Genomic DNA, 22,158 nt, shown 5'->3' with positions numbered 1-22,158 from the left:
TCCAAAGCTCGTACTTCCAAATAAACCTGTTGGACTATAACCTGGTGTTGTGTGAATTTTAAGTTTAATCATCGGAGACAGAGGGTAGTGGAAAGATGCGTTTCCAAATGGAGGGCTGTGACTAGTTGTGTTCTGCAGGGATTAGTGCTGGGACTTCTGCTGTTTCTAATCTACATAAATGATTTGGAGGAAAACATAGCTGATCTAATTAGTAAATGTTTGCAGAAGTTGTGGAGCTGTGGATAGTGAGGTGGATTGTCAGAGGATACAGCAGGATCTAGATCAGTTGGGGGCATGGGCAGAAAAATGGCAGATGGAGTTTAATCCAGCCAAATGTGAGGTGACGCATTTTGGAGGGACAAGTACAGGTGGAAAATATACAGTGAAGGGCAGAACCCTTAGGAGTATTGATATGCAGAGAGATCTGGGTGTGCAGATCCACAGATCACTGAAGGTGGCAGCATAATTAAATAAGATTGTCAAAAAGACCTATGGCATGCTTGCCTTCATTGGAAGGGTACGAGACAAATTAAGCTGCAGATTTACAGAACTTTAGTTATGCCAAACTTGGAATATTGTGTACAGTATAGCACAGGAACAGGCCCTTTGGAATATTGTCTACAGTTCTGGTCAATACACTTCTAGAAGGATGTGGATGCTTTGGACAGGGTACAGAAAAGGTTTATAAGATGTTGCCTGGTATGGGGGACTTTAGCTAAGAAAAATGATTGGATAGCCTGGGTTTGTTTTTACTGGAATACAGGATATTGAGGGATAACCCAATAGAAGTTTCTCAGATTGTGAATGGCATTCAGGGGATCAATTACTAGGGGACACAGGTTCAAGGTGTGAGGGGGGACATTTAAAAGAGATGTGACAGTCATATTTTTCAAAGGATGGTGAGTGCCAGGAACACACTGCCAGAGGTGGTGGTAGAAACAAACACAACAGCAGCAATCAAGAAGCACCTGGACAAATACCTGAATCGGAAGGGAATAGAACATAGAACATTACAGCGTAGTACAGTCCCTTCAGCCGTCAATTTTGCGCCGACCTGTCATACCGATCTGAAGCCCATCTAACCTACACTATTCCATGTACGTCCATATGTTTGCCCAATGACTACTTAAATGTACTTTAAGTTGACGAATCTACTACCTTTGCAGGTAAATCATTCCATACCCTTACTACTCTCTGAGTAAAGAAACTACCTCTGACATCTGTCCTATATCTATCACCCCTCAATTTAAAGCTATGTCCCCTCGTGCTCGCCGTCACCATACTTGGAGAAAGGCTTTCCTGTCCACCTATCTAACCCTCAGATTATCTTATGTGTCTCTATTAAGTCACCTCTCAACCACCTTCTCTCTAATGTAAACAGCCTCAAGTCCCTCAGCCTTTCCTCGTAAGACCTCTCCTCCATACCAGGCAACATCCGAGTAAATTTCCTCTGCATCCCTTCCAAAGCTTCCACATCATTCTTATAATGCGGTGACTAAAACCGCACACAATTTTCCAAGTGCGGCCGCACCAGAGTTTTGTACAGCTGTAGCATAACTTCATGGTTCCGGAACTCAATCCCTCTTCTAATAAAAGCTAAAACACTGTATGTCTTCTTAACTACCCTGTCAACCTAGGTGGCAACTTTCAAGGATCTATGTACCTGGGCACCGAGATATCTCTGCTCATATACACTACCAAGAATCTTACCATTAGCCCAGTACTTTGCATTCCAGTTATTCCGACCAAAGTGAATCACCACACACTTGTCCGCATTAAACTCCATTTGCCACCTCTCAGCCCAGCTCTGCAGCTTATCTATGTCTCTCTGTAACATACAACATCCTTCGTCACTATCCACAACTCCACCGACCTTAGTGCGGTCTGCAAATTTACTAACCCACCCATCTACACCCTCATCCAGGTTGTTTATAAAAATGACAAACAGCAGTGGACCCAACACCGATCCTTGCGGTACACCACTAGTAACTGGACTCCAGGATGAACATTTCCCATCAACCACCACCGTCTGTCTTCTTTCAGCAAGCCAATTACTGATCCAAACTGCTATATCTCCCACAATCCCATTCTTCCTCATTTGTACAATAGCCTACTGTGGGGAACCTTATCAAACGCCTTGCTGAAATCCATATACACCACATAAACCGTTTACCCTCATCTACCTGTTCGGTCATCTTCTCAAAGAATTCAATAAGGTTTGTGAGGCACGACCTACCCTTCACAAAACTATGCTGACTATCCTGAATCAAATTATTCTTTTCTAGATGGTTAGATGATTATAAATCCTATTAATAGAGGGATATAGATCCTGTAGTGAAGGCGGTTTTAATATGGAAAGGTGAAATGTGTCGGCACAGGCTTAGAGGGCCAAAGGGCCTGTTCCTGTGCTATACTGTTCTTCGTTGATACTCCAGTCTCCCCATTTGTAGCATCTTTTGACATGCTTAGTTACCTGGAATTGTCATGCAATGATTTCTCCACCTATATATTCTGTGCCTGTGTGCTTCCCTCCACTTCACATGATGAAGGAGCAGCGCGCCAAAAGCTTGTCATTTCAAGTAATCCTGTTGGACTATAACCTAGTGTTCTGCGACTTCTAATTTTGTCCACACCAGCCTGACATCAGCATCTTCATATCATTGTTGGATTAAACAACGAGAGGCGACATTATTGAAATATATTCGATTCTTAGAGGTTGAACAGAAGATGGAGAAAAGTTATTTACTGGCGTAGGGAGAGTCTAGATCAGAGGACATAATCTCCGAAGAACCTGAACATTTAAGACAGAGATGAGGAGGAAATTCATCTCGGGGGTTAGTGAATCTGTGAAATTCTTTATTGCAGAAGGTTGTTAAAGTTGTGTTATTTATTCAAGCTGAGGTTGATAGGTTATCAATCAATAAGGGGAATCAAGTATTCTGGGGAAAAGGTAGGAAAGTGGAATTGAGAATTATCATATCTCATTAAATGGCATAGCAGACTCAATGGTCTGATGGTTTATTTCTGCTCCTATGTCTCATGATCCTATAGAAACCTTATGATCTAGCATTCTTTCTAATTTATCATTCCATCAAGTCAAGGAACCAATCCTGATTTATTGGATGCAGGTTTGGATGCCAGGAGGATTGGCAGACATATCTAAAACTGAAGTGTCAATGTAGTGAAGCTCCAAGACAGGACTAGTTGCATGGCAAACAATGGAAACAGCATGTGAAACAGAGCCAAGTGATCCCACAACCAATCAATGCTAAATGATTCCACAATCAACAGATCAGATTCAATATCCTGTTATATATGGTGGCCAAACAACAAATCAGGAAGAGGAGACTACAAAATATCCCCATTCTCAATGACAGATGAGCCCAATGTATCAGTACAAAAAGCAGTTGTAACTATCTTCAACCAACAGTGCCAAGTACACCCTGCCAATGGTTCTAACATCACTGATGCAGTTTGTATCTGCATAATCCAGCACTGTCTGGTCTGCCATCCTCTGTGGTCCAGCACCCAAGGTATTTCCAAGCTTCTCTGTAGTTGCTCTGCATCGGGCCTTTACTCATTTTACTTTTGTTACCCTTTATTGAATTTGGATAACTTTATGTTTATGGCTTTAGTTGGAAATCATTCATTCATTATGCATTTGAGTGACTTCAGTCAAGATACAATCTTTACTCCTATAGTGTTTGTACATGGGATATATTTGACGTCCCAAGGTCTAGCCAATTCTCTAGTCCAGCAAAGGCCCAATCCCAAGGTTGCTAGATTATGGGAGCACACTCTATACCAGTTTTCAACCAAATCACTCCCAAAGTATCAAGAAACAACTGAAGGGGCTGTACCCTGCAAAGGACTTAGAAACTGACAAAATACCAACAATAGTACTGAAGACTTGTGCTCCAGACCCAGCATATAGCCAAGCTCTTTCAGAAATAGCTACAACACCAGCATCTCATGGAAAATATGGAAAGTTTCCACCTTTGTCCTGTTCATAAAAATAAGGATAAATCCAACCAGGAAAAATTCAGCCCCATTAATCCACTCTTATTCATCAGCAAAGTAATGGAAAGAATTTTCCAAAGTGCTATAATGCAGCTTTTAGACTGCAATAATCTGCTTACTGCTGCTCAGTTTATCTTCCATTAGAATCAATCAACTCCTGACCTCACTGCATCCTTGGTCCAAATATAGGCAAAAGACCTCAATTTCAGTGAGGAAGTAGGGATGTCTACCCAAATCATCAAGGCAGCATTTGATGTCCACATTAAGAAACATTAGCAAAACTGAGGTCAATTCAGAATGGGGTCAAGCGTTAGAGATCATCATCTCAGCTCCATGACATCACTTCAAGAGTTCCCCATTGTAATGTCTTAGTTCCAAAAGTCTTCAGTTGCTTCATTAATAAACTTCATTTCAACCAAAGTAGGGATATTTTCTGATAACTGAGATGCTCACCACCATTCCTGACTCCTCAGACATTAAAGCAGTCTGTGTCCACGTACATCTGGATGGAAGGGTGGGTCGTAGCGGGGACATGGACCTGACCAGGTAGTCACAAAGGGAACGGTCTTTGTGGAAGGCGGAAAGGGGTGGTGAGGGAAATATATCCCTGGTGGTGGGGTCTTTTTGGAGGTGGTGGAAATGTTGACGGATGATTTGGTTTATGTGAAGGTTTGTAGGATGGAAGGTGAGCACCAGGTGTCCTTGTTACGGTTGGAGGGGTGGGGTCTGAGGGTGGAGGTGCGGGATGTGGACGAGATGCGTTGGAGGGCATCTTTAACCACATGGGAACGGAAACTGCGGTCTCTAAAGAAGGAGGCCATCTGGTGTGTTATGTGGTGGAACTGGTCTTTCTGGGAGCAGATACAGCAGAGGCGGAGGAATTGGGAATACCAACTGAACTGAATCAGCCATATACATGCTATGGCTACAAAAAGCTAGCCAGAAACTGGGAATTCTGCTGTGAGAAATTCACTTTCTATTTCCTCAAAGTCTGCCTAACACCTACAAAGACACAACTGGTGTCTCGTGGAATATTTTCCATATGTCTTGATGTGAACTATTCCAAAGACTTTCCAGACATTCAGGACAAAGCATGCCTTTACGGACATTCCATTCACCACACTCAAAAATCACTCCTTCCACAAACGATGCACAATGGCAGCCATGTGTAACATTGAAACAATGCACTGCAGGAACTCATCAAGGCACTTTCGACAGCACCTTTCAAACCCATGACCTTGTCTCTGAGGATAGGGTAGCAAAGGCAAAGTAACACCGCCACGTACATATTCCTCTCCAACCCACACATCATCCTGACATGGTATCATGTTGTTAACCTTTCACTTTCATTGAGTCAAAACCCTGAATCTACTTCCACAACACAAACATGAATGTACCTACACCACATAAACGACAGAAGTGCAAGATGATACTACTTTCTCAAAGACAGGTAAAAGTCAGCAACAGATATTGACCTAGCCAGTGATGCTATACCTTGTGAAATTATACATAAATGTAAAATATATCCATAAGCATATAGTAACCTACTTTTATGACACCACATCATCAGGCGCTTTCATAACACATGACGTTTTCAGAAAGTGTCAGACAATCAAACTACATCATGCCTGCACAATTCCAACATGGGTATTGAAATCACTATTCTTCATAACAGCTTTCTACAAGTAATAAAAACCTACCTCTGACAGATGGTACCCCATGCACCATGCTTGTTTGTAAGGATGTTGAGAATCTTTTGTTTTAGCTGATTGGCTGTAACATGATCTCGATGCTTTGCAGCACTAATGAGATGATCGCACATCTTCTCTTCTTCTCTTCTGTCTGCCGTATATTGAGCACATTGGGACTGTTGGTGAAAATTTAAAAAGTGTGCTCAGCAAAGCAGGAAAACGTCACAGTACCGGTCTATAAAATGCATAAAAATCTCCGACAAACTAACGAATACAACAAATAATTAATTGAAATCAGAGCATACAACCCAAATCATGCAAGAATAGAATTAGGTCAATGTACTAAAATCGCAATTGGTATTAAAATAAGATGTAAAACAAATTATTTTTCAAAACTTTTGTGTTTTTTCTAAGAATTATTTTAAGTAAATATTGAAAAGATAAATGGAGGAAAAATGGAACTTTAGTGGAAAACAAGTATTTACTAATTAGCAAAACTATATTAATAACATGCTTGGTATTTTTAAAACAACTTAAGAGTGAAAAGGATAAAAAAATCTATTAATATTGCAAACTGTAAAATTATTGATCAATGGTTATGTAAATGAATAAATAGCCCTAAGAAATAGAAACACGGAGTTCCAAAAATTGACTATTCAGAACAGAATTCTTGATCCTTGCAGCTTGTGGGGACCAACTTAGATTCTGTTTCTGGAATGCATAGGGATTTGTGTTCATAACATTGAGGAAGACAAGTGGGGATATCTTTTTAAATTCTTCCTGCGTCAGTCGAAGTGTAGCTTTTTGCAAGTTAGAATCACGGTAAAGCTCTTAACACTATGTTAATAATAAGCCTTCATAGTCCACTTTTGAAAAACATGCCACTTGTATCCTTGAAAGTTTTGCTACCTTCAATACATTCTGTTGATCTTGCAGACTAAGAAATATATGGTGTCAAATCTTTCATCATGATGCCACTATAGGAGATGGGTTCTGGACACATTGGCCCATCAGAAAACACAGTCAAGAAATGTTATCAGGATTATATTTCAAACAGTATTTATTACACTTCGAGAGAAATCTTGCTGGGTCCTGAATAATGTGGGATATGGCAAGAAATGTGGCAGATTCACATGAAAAGTGCAGCAAGACGTATCTCGATGTTGTGGATAAATCACTGCATTTTTTAACTAATTCCTGAGCATTAAGGTAAAATTCTCTCAGCCGGCACAGTGGCTCAGTAGTTAGCACTGCTGCCTTACAGCGTCAGAGACCCAGGTTTGATATCAGTTTCGGATGACTGTCTGTGTGAAGTTTGCACATTCTCCCCGTGTCTGTGGCATTCTCCTCTGGATGCTCTGGCTTTTCCCACAGTCCAAAGATATGCAGGTTAGGTGAATTGGCTGTGCTGAATTTCCCATGGTGTTCAGGGATGTGTAAGTTAGGTGCATTAGTCAGGGGTAAGTATGGGGAAGGGGGCTGGATTGCTCTTCTGAGGGTCGCTGCGGACTTGTTGGGCCAAAGGGCCTGTGTCCACACTGTACGAGTTCTATGATATCAGTGGCAAACTGCCTACGAAGGGAGATTATTTGTTAATGACCATATTAACTGCCTATCTTGTCTCATTTATACACAGTTTCCCTTCCTACTGCCTACCACGAGCTAATTAGACACTGGATATTCTTGACGTGAAAGTCAAGCATGGGTACCTGGTAACCTCAGCTCAAAGCTGAAAATGTGTTGCTGGTTAAAGCACAGCAGGTTAGGCAGCATCTAAGGAACAGGAAATTCGACGTTTCGGGCCAGAGCCCTTCCTCAGCTCAATGCTGGCTGTAAAGAGCTAGCCATACTTTCACCACACAACAGCAGCTTGGGACATCATAGGCATCAATGAAATATACCTGACATCCATAGAAAAAGCAATCCAAAAATTGCCAACCCTTCAGTATCTGCATGGCAGCATTCTTCCCTCTTGCAGATTGCTTAAGGAGGACAGTCTTGTATTTAAGGATAGAGTAGCAACTATCATTGAAACACTGCTGCAAGGATACAATGCATGTAAGGGCAAGCACCCAGCTCATGGACTGGACTAAGCTGGACCTCAAAGCTGGTCACTAGCTGTTTTAGTGATCACTGACTTAGCGCTGACTTGGACGCTCACATCATTCCTGCCTTTGCTAGTTACTGTCGCCATACAACCATGCAGCTTGCTTTCCTGGTCAGCAATCCTCAGTTTGAGTGCATCTTACTGCACAGCACTATACTGCATCAAGCTCACACCTACGCCATGTGCCAGAAACTTACACGGCAAGTACACTGCATGTGCAGAAAGCAAGCAGCCATATAGCAAAGGTTTTGGATTGTTGTTCTCACCAAAGTCTATGGAATCACCCATCAATCAGAGAATGCCAGCCCAATAAATCACCAACAGTCTCTGATTCTGGATTGGCCAAAGTCAGACATCTAGATGGAGTGTTCTTGATCAGTGGATAGGGTCAGGCTAAGTTCTGTAGATCCATAGCAGCCAGTCTATTGCAGTTGAAGAGATGTGCAGGCATCGATCAGGTGTCTGGACACTCCTCATGCAGGACTGTACAGCTGGTTGGCTCAAGTGGGCAGGCCATTGTTAATCCATTAGTCTGTCCAGAGAAACCAGGGTACAGGAGGACCAATGCTACAAGAAGTGATGATTCAAGGCTGCAAGCTGGGAGAAGGGGGTGAATGACAATTATGAAGTAGAGGCCATTGTATTTATAAAGGGGAGGGGGGGATATGGTAAAGTATAGTTGAAAACAGTCATTTGTAAAGGGGGTTTGGCCATATTCAGGTGCAACTTTGCTTCAAAGCAGGGGTTGGCTGCGGGGACAGTGTATGATCACACCTGGTATGGTCACCACATGTCAGGGGCCAGGTGCAGGCTCATGTGGATGGTGACCTTGGGAGATGCAAAGTAGAGTTACTGCATAGGAAAGGGATCTAGATGCTAGAAACCTTACTGACACACACAGATGGAGGCTGGGAATGACTGTATAAAGTTAGTTTGCTATCACCCTCCATCATGATGGAATACTAAATACTGCTATACAAAGTAATCACAGATATACCAAGCTCTGAATACAGTTACATTGTTGAGGGCTAATTGACATTTTCCATGTTTTCATGTCCACATGCTCATGTCAGTCTTTCAGATTCAGGGCTGTAGTCTCGTCTAAGTTTACCTAATATGTAGCTAAGTCCATCAACACATTGATATTTAAGATCAATGATATATAGCTCTATGACATCATTACAAGGTTGCTCCAGGCTACACAAACATCTTACTCCAAACCCCTCCCCAAGATTTCTTCCAGTCATAATAACTGATTTGCAGTTGTACACATTTTCAAATGAGTTACCTGGATTATTTCTTTCTATAACCTTCCTTAAGTCTTAGCATGATTCATCTGAATCCACAGATAGGGTGGGGAAAGACTACAACAAGGTATAGAGATACTGGAGGTAAAGTTAGTAATCCTTCTTTTTGTCTTCTGTTACATCAGAGATTCAATCGATCCGGCGGTCTGGTCATATGCCCTGACTGGGTAATGTCAACCCTAGAGACTCTGAGGTACTGGGATGTTGTGGCACATAGCTGGTAGTATCTGACTTTGTTCCAGTTGAGCAGGGGATTCCTAGAATAATAATTGTATAGGCTGGAACAATGAGGTGAGGTGACGGTGGTTGTGTTGGACATGGCCTGTGATTGTCCCAAAGGTATGATCAGTGTTGAGCCCAGGCAGTTGGTCAGCAACAGTACCTTTTCTATGAAGATCTCATATTCAGACTTGTTGCCTATGTACCATGAAAGGCATGAATATAGGAGTATTACAGGTGCACAATCCTTTATCTGAAATGCTCGGGACCAGCTGGTTTTTGGAATTCGGAACTTTTCGAAGTTCAGAATAAGTGACAGTTTGATGGTGAAATTTTTAAAAATCTTACTAGATGAGCAGACTCAGAGTCCCTGAAACAGTATGGAGGCCTGCCAGTGCTGGGCCACTTCCCACCGCACCCCGAATGTTGCATCTGAATGACATGCATCGAGTTGGTGGCGACTTGGATTTACTGTTTGCACGCCAAACAACCTCGTTAATGAGAAAAAAAACTTCACAAAAACAAAACCTTCATACTTTGAGCTTTTCAGATTTCAGGATTTTGAATAAAGAATTGTCTACCTGTAATGCTTATTACAGTTCTGCACTTGCCAACTTGAGAACTAGTGTGCATTTTGGGAAGTGAAATGAATTGCCTGACTACTATTTCTTGGCAACTGAGAGGGTTGAGTTTTCATTTTACACTGCATTAGCAATTTTGATAAGGATAGCCCTGAGGACAGTGGATCAGTAAGTTAGCAGAGCACTAAGTAATTCTGGATTTTTTTCTTCAGATTTATCACTGTCTGAAATGCTCTTTATGCCTCTCTATTGGACTGAAGGTAACTTGACAAATTTGTGATCTGTCGAAAGCTCAGCGTCTTTGAAAATGCATTAAACATCTCATTAATAAATTATGGATCATTGTTGGAAACAACATCTCGCATACCATGGATAACAAACATCTCTCACGATGCACTCTCAAACATTTTGGTGGTCACTAATGTTAGTTTTTTTTTAACTTCAAACATTGTGAAACTGTTTTGAGATCCCTAACAATGAAAGAACTCCAAGAGCTCTTTCTCTGCTCTGGGTAAGGTCCAAGTGTACTTGCACGTTGTGTGAAGAATGTCATTCCCCACGAATGGGAAATTTTCAATCAATCATTGAAAACTAGTAAATCCTCGACAACAGAGAAACAAGACTGTGTTTAAGATAATTCTAAATGGTAGGGTGTGTGAACTGAGCTTTAGGTGATCCTTTTGTTCCATACTTGTACATAAAATAGCAAGTATCATATGTGAGTACATTAACTGTAGTTCTGGAAAGAGCATCTGCTAACATTGGATACCTGTCTTGAACATAATAAATCATGCAGAAAATCTCATAAGTCTGAATGGAAAATGTTGCAAAAGAAAAGGCATATTTGCTTACAATTTTCCATTGAGCAAGGTGACCTAATGTGAATGATTAGACCCAATCTTAACTGTGAGGCACAGAATATAATCAGAATATCCTTCGTGGACCCATGTAATCCCTAATGCTTTACTCTCAAATTAGAGTGTACTGGGCTTCTATATCTGATAGAAGTCCTACATTGTGGAAAGAGGCGGCTTGGCACATTAAGTCTGCACCGACCCGATGAACAGCATCCCACCCAGACCAAGCCCTCTAACCCCACATTTACCTACTGGCCAATCTATCAAACCTGCAGATCTTTGGACTTTTGGAAGAAACTGAAGCACCCAGAGGAATCCCATGCAAAGAGGAGAACATGGCAAACTCCACATAGACAGTCACCCAAGGCTAGAATTGAACCTGGGTCCCCTGGTGCTATGACACAGCAGCGTTATCCACTGAGCCACCCCTAATACCTTTAAGCATAACATATAGGTTTTCAATACCTTTCTGGCTGCTCCTGAAAGAGGACCAGCCCATTACCTGTGGCTGAGACTCTCAGCAATAATCATAGAATATGATGGACTGCATTTCAACATATCCTTAATGTGTTGAAAGATTCTGTTACTCTGCACAGCAATAGCATGCCAATAATTTCTTTAAGTGCTTTCTGAAAGGTTCTGTAACAGAAGTAAGGGAAGTGGGTAATGAAGCGGCACAAGGAGCATAATGTGGGAAAGTGGGAGGTTATTCACTTTGGTAGGAAGAATAGAAATATAGACTATGTTTTTTAAAAGTGGAAAGGCATCAGAAATATGAAGCTCAAATGACCTTGAAATTCCTATTTCAGGATTCTCTTAAAGTTAACATGTTAATTGTACAGTTTGGAAGGCAAATTAACATTCATTTCAAAAGGGCTAAAATACAAGGGCAGAGATGTACAGCTGAGACTATATAGTTCTCTGGTCAGATTGAATTTGGAATATTGTGATCGGTTTTGGTCTCCATACATAAGGAAGGATGTGCTGGCCTTGGTGGAAGTTCACAAGTATTATCCCGGGAATGAAGGGCTTGTCATATGAAGAGGACTGTGGGTATATACTCAAGGGAGTTTAGAAGGATAAAGAGAGGCTCTGATTGAAACTTACTGAGGAGCCTGGGTATAGTCGTTGTAGAGAAGATGTTTTCACTAGCAGGGGAGACTAGGTCCCTAGGGCACAAGTCCCTAGGGCAGAAGTAAGGTCCAAGTCTTTCTGTTGCCTCTCCACTTCTCAAAACTACCTGCCCCTCTATTTATCTTTGTGCCACCTGCAACAATGCTCTTAGTTCCATCATCCAGATCATAATGCATAAAGTAAATATTTGTGGTTCAAATGCAGACCGCTGCAGACCTCCACTAGTCACCAGCTGCCGTCTTGAACTAGACCCTTCTGCCAGCAAGCCAATCCTCTAACTGTGCCAGAACCTTGCCCATAACATCATGAGCTCTCATCTTATTTAGCAGCCTCTTGGGGGGGAAAGGCTCGTCAAAGGCCTTCTACAAATCCAAACAGATCACATCTATTGGTTCTTTGTCTAACTTGCTCATTAATGCCTCAAAACATTCAAACAAATTTCTCACGTATGATACCCCCTAGAGGTTGCTGTGCCAAGTCAACCATATTTTGCCACGATCTACCAAGTATCTACAATCTCATCCTTAATAATGTACTCTAAAACCTTACCAATGACCAAGATCAGGCTAAATGGCCTACAATTTCTTGCCTTCTGCCTCCTACCCTTCTTAAACAGGAGTGTTGCATTAGCCTTTTTTCAGACATCTGGACCTCCCTGACTCCAGTAATTCCTGAAAGATCACCACGAAAACCTTTAGAAATCTCTTCAGCTATCTTAATCAGAACTCTGGGGTACAGTCCAACTGGTCCAAGTTATTTATCCAATTTCAGACCTTTCAGCTTCCCGAGCGACTTCTTTTTAGCGATGGCCACTACACTTACCTCTGCCCCATTACTCTCTTGAAGTTTTGGTATATTTCTGGTGTTTTCCACTGTGAAAACTGATGCAAAGTACCTAGCCAGCTCCTCCATCATTTCTTTGTTCTCCATTCCTATTTCTCCAGCCTCATTATCCTGCGGTCCAACATCTCTCTTACCTTTTGAAACATAAAAAAAATCTTGCACTTGTCTTTTATATTACTGACTAGCTTGCTGTCATATTTCACCTTCTTCCCCTTATCAATTTCATAGTTATCCTCTGCTGATTTTTAAAGGTTTCCCGATAATCATCTTCATATTGTAAACTTTTCTTTTGCTTTTATGCTGCCCCGACTTCCTTTGTCAGCCATGGTTACCTTGTCCTTCCGTTCATATGATTCTTCTTAGTTGGGATGAATTTCTGCTGTGCCTCTTGAATTACGCCCAGAAACCCCTGACATTGCTGCCCCACCATTTTCTCTGCTAGGCTCCCCTTCCAATCAAGCTGGCCAACTCCTCCCTCATGTCTTTGTAGTGACCTTTACTCAATTGTAATAGCATTATATCTGGTTTCAACTTCTCCCTCTAAAATTGCTGGGTGAATTGTTATGGTCACTGTCCTTAGAGGTTGCTTCTTCACTAAAACTCCCTAATCAAGTCTGCCTCATTACACCAAATCCAGAACTGCCTGTTCCCTAGTGGGTTCTACCACAAGCTGCTCCAAAAGACATCGATTCACTATGAACTTGATTTTCCCAGCCCCTATATATTGAAATACCCCATGATTATTGTAATAGTGCTTATATTATATGCCTTTTCTATCTCCTGATTAATTTTCTTCCCTACATCGTAACTACTGCAAAACGGCCAGTGCACACATGCCTTCCGAGTTGTTTTTCTTTGCAGTTCCTTGACAGTATCCACACAGATCGTACATCTTCCGAATCTTTATCACTTCCTGCTATCGATAAAATTTCATTTCTTACCAAATTGGCAACCCCTCCTCCTCCACGCATCCGCCGCCCTTTTGGTAGGACATATCTCCTTGGACATTTGGTTCCCAGCCCTGATTTGCTTGCAGCCATGTCTCCGTGATACCCACAACTTCATACCTGCCAATTTCAATTGGTGCCCCAAACTCATTTACCCTGTTTCGCATACTGGGTGCATTTAAGTACATACCCTCAATCCCGCATTGACTGCCCCCCTTCTCATAGTTGTCCCATATCTGTTTTGCCTAGAAACCTTAATAATCTTTGATGAGCCAATTCTTACAACTTTTCTCAATTTTCCATGCAAATGAACATTACCACCACTGCCACCCCCAAATGGATATAATACCACTTTGCCTGGAAAGTATGGGACCTCTGACTGTACATAGCTTTAAATAAGATGGTAAAAACATCATCTTCCCTCACCGGGATATAAGCCAATTCAACTAAAATAAACTGACACCAGAAACTAGCTTAAATTTAGTTGTATGACAATTTACATAGATGAGTTCTAACAAATCTACTTGATATTGAAAATTAAAGTAAGTATTTCCTAGGCGGCTGTGCATCATGTGAAAAACGTTGTTTACTGCAATATTGAATTTTTTTTGTCAGTGATCACAGCTGATGGTATCATGAGACAAGTGAGATGGCAGAATGAAATCTCATCGGATGGATCATGTGTTTTTTAAAAAATTTTACTTAATGTGGTGGTCATTCACAAACCTGTTGCCTGGAATGGTAGGAAGATCGTATGAGGAAAGGCTGAGGCACTTGGGGCTGTTCTCATTGGAGAAGAGAAGGTTTAGGGGAGATCTGATAGAAGTGTATAAGATGATTAGGGGTTTAGATAGGGTAGATACTAAGAACCTTTTACCGCTAATGGAGTCAGGTGTTACTAGGGGACATAGCTTTAAATTAAGGGGTGGTAGGTATAGGACAGATGTTAGGGGTAGATTCTTCACACAGCGGGTTGTGAGTTCATGGAATGCCCTGCCCGTATCAGTGGTGAACTCTCCTTCTTTATGTTCATTTAAGCGGGCATTGGATAGGCATTTGGAAGTTATTGGGCTAGTATAGGTTAGGTAGGACTCGGTCGGCGCAACATCGAGGGCCGAAGGGCCTGTACTGCGCTGTATCCTTCTATGTTCTATGTTCTATGTAATCACACAAAGCTGGAATTTCTTTAACAACAGAACAGGAGTCTATGAGGCAAAAGACAAAAAGAAAAAAAAGGCTAAAAGGTAGAAAAATACTTTAAACAAACCATAAAAAAAGTTTTAAATTAGTCACAAACACTAAAGGGGTGAATCAAAATTCAGAGAAATTTCCCCCTACATCAAATCTTTAAATTTGACTTCATGGATTTTCCCTATTTCTTTTCAGTGAACATTTCAAATACTATTACATCAAAAATCACTAAACCAAGCACTTAGATATTTTCAGGTTTCAACAGTTTGCAAACTTCTAAATGAAGACTCCAAGTTTTGGAATTTCATAATTTAAACATTTACACTGAAATAACTTAAAATTATTCAATCTCTGAGTTTCCCAAGCTATTGCTGATACTCAATTATCCTGAACCAAAAACAAGGTTTAACATTTACACCACCTGCTCTAAACCAGCACAGTAAAAAGAATTGTTTAATAATGTTGCATGGCCTTCCTATTCTCTGACACATCACTGTTCCAGGAGAACAACCTGATTTTTTTTTAAAAAATCAACCCCATATGTTACAATTTGGAAATCCAAACCCTAAAAATAAGATCTGAGGACATAAGAGCAGAAGTAGGCCATTTGGCCAATCGATTCCTCTGTGACTCAATTTGATCATGATTGATCTGCTAACCCTCAATTCACTGACTGACTAAAGATCGGTCTAACTCAGCTTTGAATATAAACAACCCAACTCAACCACGTTCTGCAGTAACACATTCCACAACCTGACTAACCTCAGAAGAAATTCCTATCTTTTCCTTTCTTAAATGGGTGCTTCCTTATTCCAAGATTATGCCCACTGATCCTTGATTCTCCCACAACAGGAAACGACATCTCTGCATCTGTCATGTCAAGACCCAACATGTTTTAATAAGGTGTAATCTCAGCTTTCTAAACTCCAAAGAGTACAAGCCCAAACTACTCAATGGCTCTTCATAAGAATCTGCTTTCATACCTGGAATAAACCTAATGTACGTTCTCTGAACTATCTCCAATGCCTGTATATCTTTGCTTGGACAAAGGGAACCAAACTGTGTTCATAGTGTGGTTTGATTTGCATAGTTTGAGCAAGACATTCCTATTTTTTACATTTCATTTCCTGTGAAATAAACGGCAACAGCCCATTTATCTTCTCGATTACCCAGTGAACATGGATATCAGCTTTTTGGGATTTAAACACAGGGAGTCCCAAATCTTTGTGCTGCAGCTTTGTGCAATCTTTCCCCATTTAAATAATATTCAGCTATTCTACCCAATCCTGCCAAAGTTCATAACCTTACATTTTCTCACATTACATTTCATTTGCTGAGTTTTTGCCCACTCAATTTATTTGTCTATATCCACACCGAAAAGCATCCCACCCAGACCTACCTCCCTACCCTATCCCTGTAATCCTGCATTTCTCATGGTTAATTCACCTAGCCCAACAACCCTGGGCATTATGGGCAATCTAGCATGGTCAATCCACCCAATTTGCACATCTTTGGACTATGGAAGGAAACCATAACACCCAGAGGAAACCCGCACAGACATGGGGAGAATGTGCAAACTCCACACAGACAATCGCCAGAGGCTGGAACTAAACCTGGGCAGCGAGCACTTTGAGGCAGCAGTGCTAACAACTGAACCAACATGCCTATGTTTCTATTACTTCCTGTGTGTTTTTAACATTGATTTTAGATAGTGTGTTGATGTTTTATATAGATTCTTTGAGAAATGCTGATGCCACAAAACTTCACTTGGTCAGGGTTTACAGCAGTTATTGTGTGCCTCTTGATTATTTAATCAACCGGCACACTCCTGGTGGCAGAAATGCCGGTTAACTAGAAGTTTACTGTACACTGCTGACAAAAGTTTCAACAGTTTTGTGTTCCTGATATGAGGAGTGGAACTACACCGGTGATAAAATATTTAAGTGTTAGATTGCTTAGAATTTCTCTTTGGTGTTGTTATGTGCAGAATATTGTTCAAATGAAAGGACCATCTATTCAGGTCAGATGGTTTATTCTGATTTTAGTAGCGCATGTTCTGTTGAATATTCTGCATTAAATGGTTTATCATGCTTCTTGAACAGTTTTTAAAAAAATCTGTATCAACGACTATCCTGGAGTTAAGTCCTCTCTGACTGAAGATGATCAGTGTCAGATTTATCTTAGAGACCAACCACAATTTTGTCACAGATGAACTCTTAAAAATGTTCACTGTTCCATGGTTCAGATAGTACATAAACAACAAGAGGAAATTATCTATAGAAACACTTAAGATTCAATCCTTGCTGCTGAAGCATCATCTTGCCAATGTCCTTTTGTTCTTGAAGTAAAATATTGATCAAAAGCTGTTGGGAGGTTGTCAAATATAATTTGTTTCTCATTGATTTGTTATTTATGTAACACATGGTTGGTGTCATTCCATGTAGCAGAAAAAAATGTGCTAACTAACTTGTTCTACATTTGAATTGATGTCCAATCCAAAATCTTAGGAACTGCACTTTCCATGAATGCAAATTTGCAGATCCATCAAATGGATCCGAAACCTTGCGGTTTTCTGGTGGAAAGATTATACTGTGATTTTTGTTGCATTATTTCATTATCAACAGGTATTAGAAGTTGTTTCTTTATTTTCCTGATTTGGAAGAATATTTTAGAATTTTGTTTTCTTCATACGGCACTTATTTTGTTGTTTTGTGATCTTGATCGATTAAAATTATTGTAGAGTTTCCTGTTCTTGAACTAAACAGAGAGCAGTTAATCAAAAACAGAAATTGCTTAGAAGAAAACCTCAGTAGATCTAGCATCATATGTGGATCGGATCAAAGGAAGGATCTCTGGACTCAAAAAGCTGGTACTGCTTTCTCTCCACAGATGTTGCCAGACTGCTGAGTTTCTACCGCAGGTTCTGTTTTTGCTTCAGATTTCCAGCATCTGCACTTCTTAGTTTTATGAAAGCAATTAAAGTTTTAATTTTGTTACTTTTAAATTTAAATAGAATTTAATTTGGATTTTCTTTACCAATATGACATTTTCACTGAGATGAAAGAAGACATGAATGTTTCAAGATGCCTGAAGGATTTCTAATAAATCTACAACTTTAAAATTTGGAAAATGTCTTCATTTCATAAGATCCAATGGATTTTTTGACAATCAAATATGGCTGATGTGATGTTATTCATGCTGATGTTTTCTGTTTTAGGTAATTATGTGGTTAAGTCAACATGTGACCAGATTCACGTGGCTACATTTTCTTCAAATTTTAGACAATAGACAATAGACAATAGGTGCAGGAGTAGACCATTCTGCCCTTCGAGCCTGCACCATCATTCAATATGATCATGGCTGATCATCCTTAATCAGTATCCTGTTCCTGCCTTATTGCCATAACCCTCAATTCCACCATCTTTGAGAGCTCTATCCAACTCTTTCTTAAATGAATCCAGAGACTGGGCCTCCACTGCCCTCTGGGGCAGAGCTTTCCACACAGCCACCCTCTCTGAGTGAAGAAGTTTCTTCTCATCTCTGTCCGAAATGGTCTACCCCGTATTTTTAAGCTGTGTCCTCTGGTTTGGTACTCACCCATCAGCGGAAACATGTTTCCTGCCTCCAGAGTGTCCAATCCTTTAATAATCTTATATGCCTCAATCAGATCCCCTCTCAGTTTTCGAAACTCAAGGGAAAACAAGGCCAGTCGCTCAAGTCTTTCAGCATAAGGTAGTCCCGTCATTCCAGGAATTGACCTCATGAACCTACGTTGCACTCCCTCAATAGCCAGAATGTCTTTCCTCAAATTTGGAGACCAGAACTGCACACAGTACTCCAGGTGTGGTCTCACCAGGGCCCTGTACAGCTGCAGAAGCACCTCTTTGCTTCTATACTCAATCCCTCTTGTTATGAAGGCCAGCAAACTATTAGCTTTCTTCACTATCTGCTGTACTTGCATGCTTACCTTCATTGACTGGTGTCCAAGAACACCCAGATCTCTTTGTACTGCCCCTTTACCTAAATTGATTCCATTTCGGTAGTAATTTGCCTACCTGTTCTTGCCACCAAAGCGGATAACCATATATTTATCCACATTAAACTGCATCTGCCATGCATCTGACCACTCACCTAACCTGTCCAGGTCACCTATAATCTCCTAACATCCTCCTCACATTTCACCCTGCCACCCAGCTTAGTATCATCAGCAAATTTGCTAATATTATTACAAATACAATCTTCTATATCATTAACATATATCGCAAAAAGCTGTGGTCCCACCACTGATCCCTGCAGTACCCCACTGGTCACTGCCTGCCATTCCGAAATGGAGCCGTTTATCACTACTCTTTGTTTCCTGTCAGCCAACCAACTTTCAATCCAAGTTAGTACTTTGCCCCCAATACCATGAGCCCTAATTTTGCTCACTAACCTCCTATGTGGGACTTTATCAAAAGCTTTCTGAAAGTCCAGGTACACTACATCTACTGGATCTCCCTTGTCCATCTTCAGAGTTACATCCTCAAAAAATTCAAGAAGATTAGTCAAGCATGATTTTCCCTTCATAAATCCATGCTGACTCTGACCTATCCTGTTACTACTATCCAGATGTGTCGTAATTTCATCCTTTATAATTGACTCCAGCATCTTTCCCACCACTGAGGTCAGACTAACTGGTCTATAATTTCCTGCTTTCTCTCTCCCACCTTTCTTAAAAAGTGGTACAACATTAGCCACCCTGCAATCTGCAGGAACCGATCCCAAATCTATCAGACTCTGAAAAATAATCACCAACGCACCCACGATTTCTAGAGCCACCTCCTTCAGTACCCTGGGATGTAGACCATCAGGCTCCGAGGACTTATCAACCTTCAGACCCAACAGTCTCTCCAACACCAATTCCTGGCAAATATAAATTCCCTTCAGTTCAGGTCCTTCAGCCACTGTTACCTCAGGGAGATTGCTGTGTCTTCCCCAGTGAACACAGATCTGAAGTACCAATTCAATTCTTCTGCCATTTCTTTGTCCCCCATAATATATTCCCCTTTTTCTGTCTTCAAAGGCCCAATTTTAGTCTTAACCATTTTTTTTGCCTTTCACATACCTAAAAAAGCTTTTACTATCCTCCTTTATATTTTTGGCCAGTTTACCTTCGTACTTCATTTTTTCTCTGCGTATTTCCTTCTTAGTAATCCTTTGTTGTTCTTTAAAAGCTTCCCAGTCCTCCGTTTTCCCACTTATCTTAATACAAAAGAAATAAAATTTCTTAAGTTTCCCAGGTACATTTTGTACTTGTTGATCAAACCATCAAAATAATAAAAATTTTACTAACTTCACTGTTAGGGATCTAAGAGTTTGAACTGCAAAGTTACTATTTTTCTGCACAGCACAGTTGCTGTTGGACTGGTACTGGATACTGCAGAGGTTTTGGTCCCTGACAACAGTCAGCAATAATATGGAAGTCATGTTACCAAACTTGTCATGCTCTAGCACAGCTTCAACAATCATCGTCCCTTCATCACAAAGTCATAACTTGGGATGTGACTGTTGACTGCATAATGTTCAGTACTATTTGTGACTCAGACACTCAATAAATCATGTACAAATGCAACAAAACCTGGACAAATCCAGGCTTGGGCTGACAAATGGCAAGCAACATTCACAGCACAAAAGTGCTAGGTAATGACCATCTCTAACAGGAGAGAATCCAACCATCATTTTCTGATATTCAATGATCACCCTACTATTAACATCTTGGGGGTTAGTATTAACCAGAAAATGAGCTGGACCACCCATATAAATATTGTGGCTACAAGAACAGGTCAGGGGCTAGGAATCCTGTAATGAGTAATTGAATGCCTAGTTTCCAAAAGTCTGACCACTATTCTTAAGACAAGTCAGGAGTACAATGGAACATTCCCCACTTGCCTAAATATGCAGCACCAACAACACAAGTAGCCCACTTGACTGGCTCACCCACAAATACTCCTTCCCTCCACCACAGCACATGGTAGCAGCAGTATACCAGCTATAAGATGCATGGCAGAAATTCACCAAAGCTCTTCAGACAGTAGCTTCCAAACCCATGATCACTCCTTCTGTTTGGATAAAAATAGAATAGATTTATGAGGGCACTATAATTTGTAAGCTCCCTTCCAAGCCACACAGCATCCTAACTTACAAATATATCACTGTTCCTTCACGGTTGCAAGGACAAAATCCTGCAACTCCCTCCCTTAGAGCATAGTGAGTGTACTCCCAGTGCACAGACTACACTGGTTTAAAAGCCAGCTGATCAACTTCTCAAGGACATTAGGGGCGGACACTTAATGACAACATGGTCTGCAAAATCCACATCTCCTGAATGAGTTTCAGATATTTTCTAATCAACCTGTTCAGAGATGTTATTATACACTTCTGGAGCAGGTAAGACTTGAACTTGATCCTCCTGATTCAAAGGTAGGAATATTACCACTACGCCATGATTTTTCTTTTTAAACAATTGATTTTCTTTAAGCTATGGAGACATTATTGTTGATGTTTTTGGTAATTTGATTGTGGACTGAAATGAGAATGGACTGGTTTAAGTATCAAGAATTGTTTAAAAAAACATTGCATTTTTTAAACAAGTTACTTGATTCACAGTTTACACAATTATTGAATTCAAACACTGTGGAAAGCCTAGTTATCAATGAGTTGGAGCCAGGTGGCAATATATGAATGGAGATTTGGCTAGCAACAGGCAGCTGATTGGTCTGTGAAATGGGGCGAGAGAGAGAGAGAGAGAGAGAGAGAGAGAGAGAGAGAGAGAGAGAAAGAGAGCACAAGTATATACAGTTTAGTGATAAGTTCATCAGGAGGTTAGAATTTGAGAGTTTTAAATCATTCAGTTATATGTGTATGATTCATAATTATTTGTAATTAGAATGTATTGTTCAGTAAATTGCAAGTGTGGAAACCTTGCCCACACTTTTTGTCAACCTGGGTCTAAAAGCCAGCTAATTTGGGAAATTCTACAATTTTTTTTACAATCTTTAACTTTAGTGATGACTCTAGGAATAGCGGGGTTTGATTTCCAGTGCATTACTATCCACAAGTATTTTCTGAATAATGTAATACCCAATGCAAGTGCTTGTTCAGGCTTTTTATAAATATATTGAATTTCCATTAATTAGCATTCATTTCCCATTTACTATTTCACCAGAATAACAGCATACAACTCCTACACTGCAGACATAATTGCAAACTTAAATAAAATGAA

General features: G+C 40.5%; 1 protein-coding gene across 2 annotated transcripts in view; it reads right to left on the bottom strand.

The window, feature by feature from the left end:
- Positions 1–22,158, bottom strand: part of nbeaa (neurobeachin a) — an 861,601-nt gene that overhangs the window by 391,971 nt on the left and 447,472 nt on the right. For both annotated transcript variants that reach the window (XM_060826144.1, XM_060826143.1), the window contains one exon: positions 5,721–5,887. In XM_060826144.1, coding sequence (XP_060682127.1) covers positions 5,721–5,887 — 167 coding nt within the window. The remainder of the gene's footprint in view (positions 1–5,720; positions 5,888–22,158) is intronic.

Source organism: Hemiscyllium ocellatum, chromosome 6 (genome assembly GCF_020745735.1).
Source record: "Hemiscyllium ocellatum isolate sHemOce1 chromosome 6, sHemOce1.pat.X.cur, whole genome shotgun sequence".
NCBI lineage: Eukaryota > Metazoa > Chordata > Chondrichthyes > Orectolobiformes > Hemiscylliidae > Hemiscyllium > Hemiscyllium ocellatum.
This window is presented reverse-complemented; position numbering and strand designations above follow the sequence as displayed.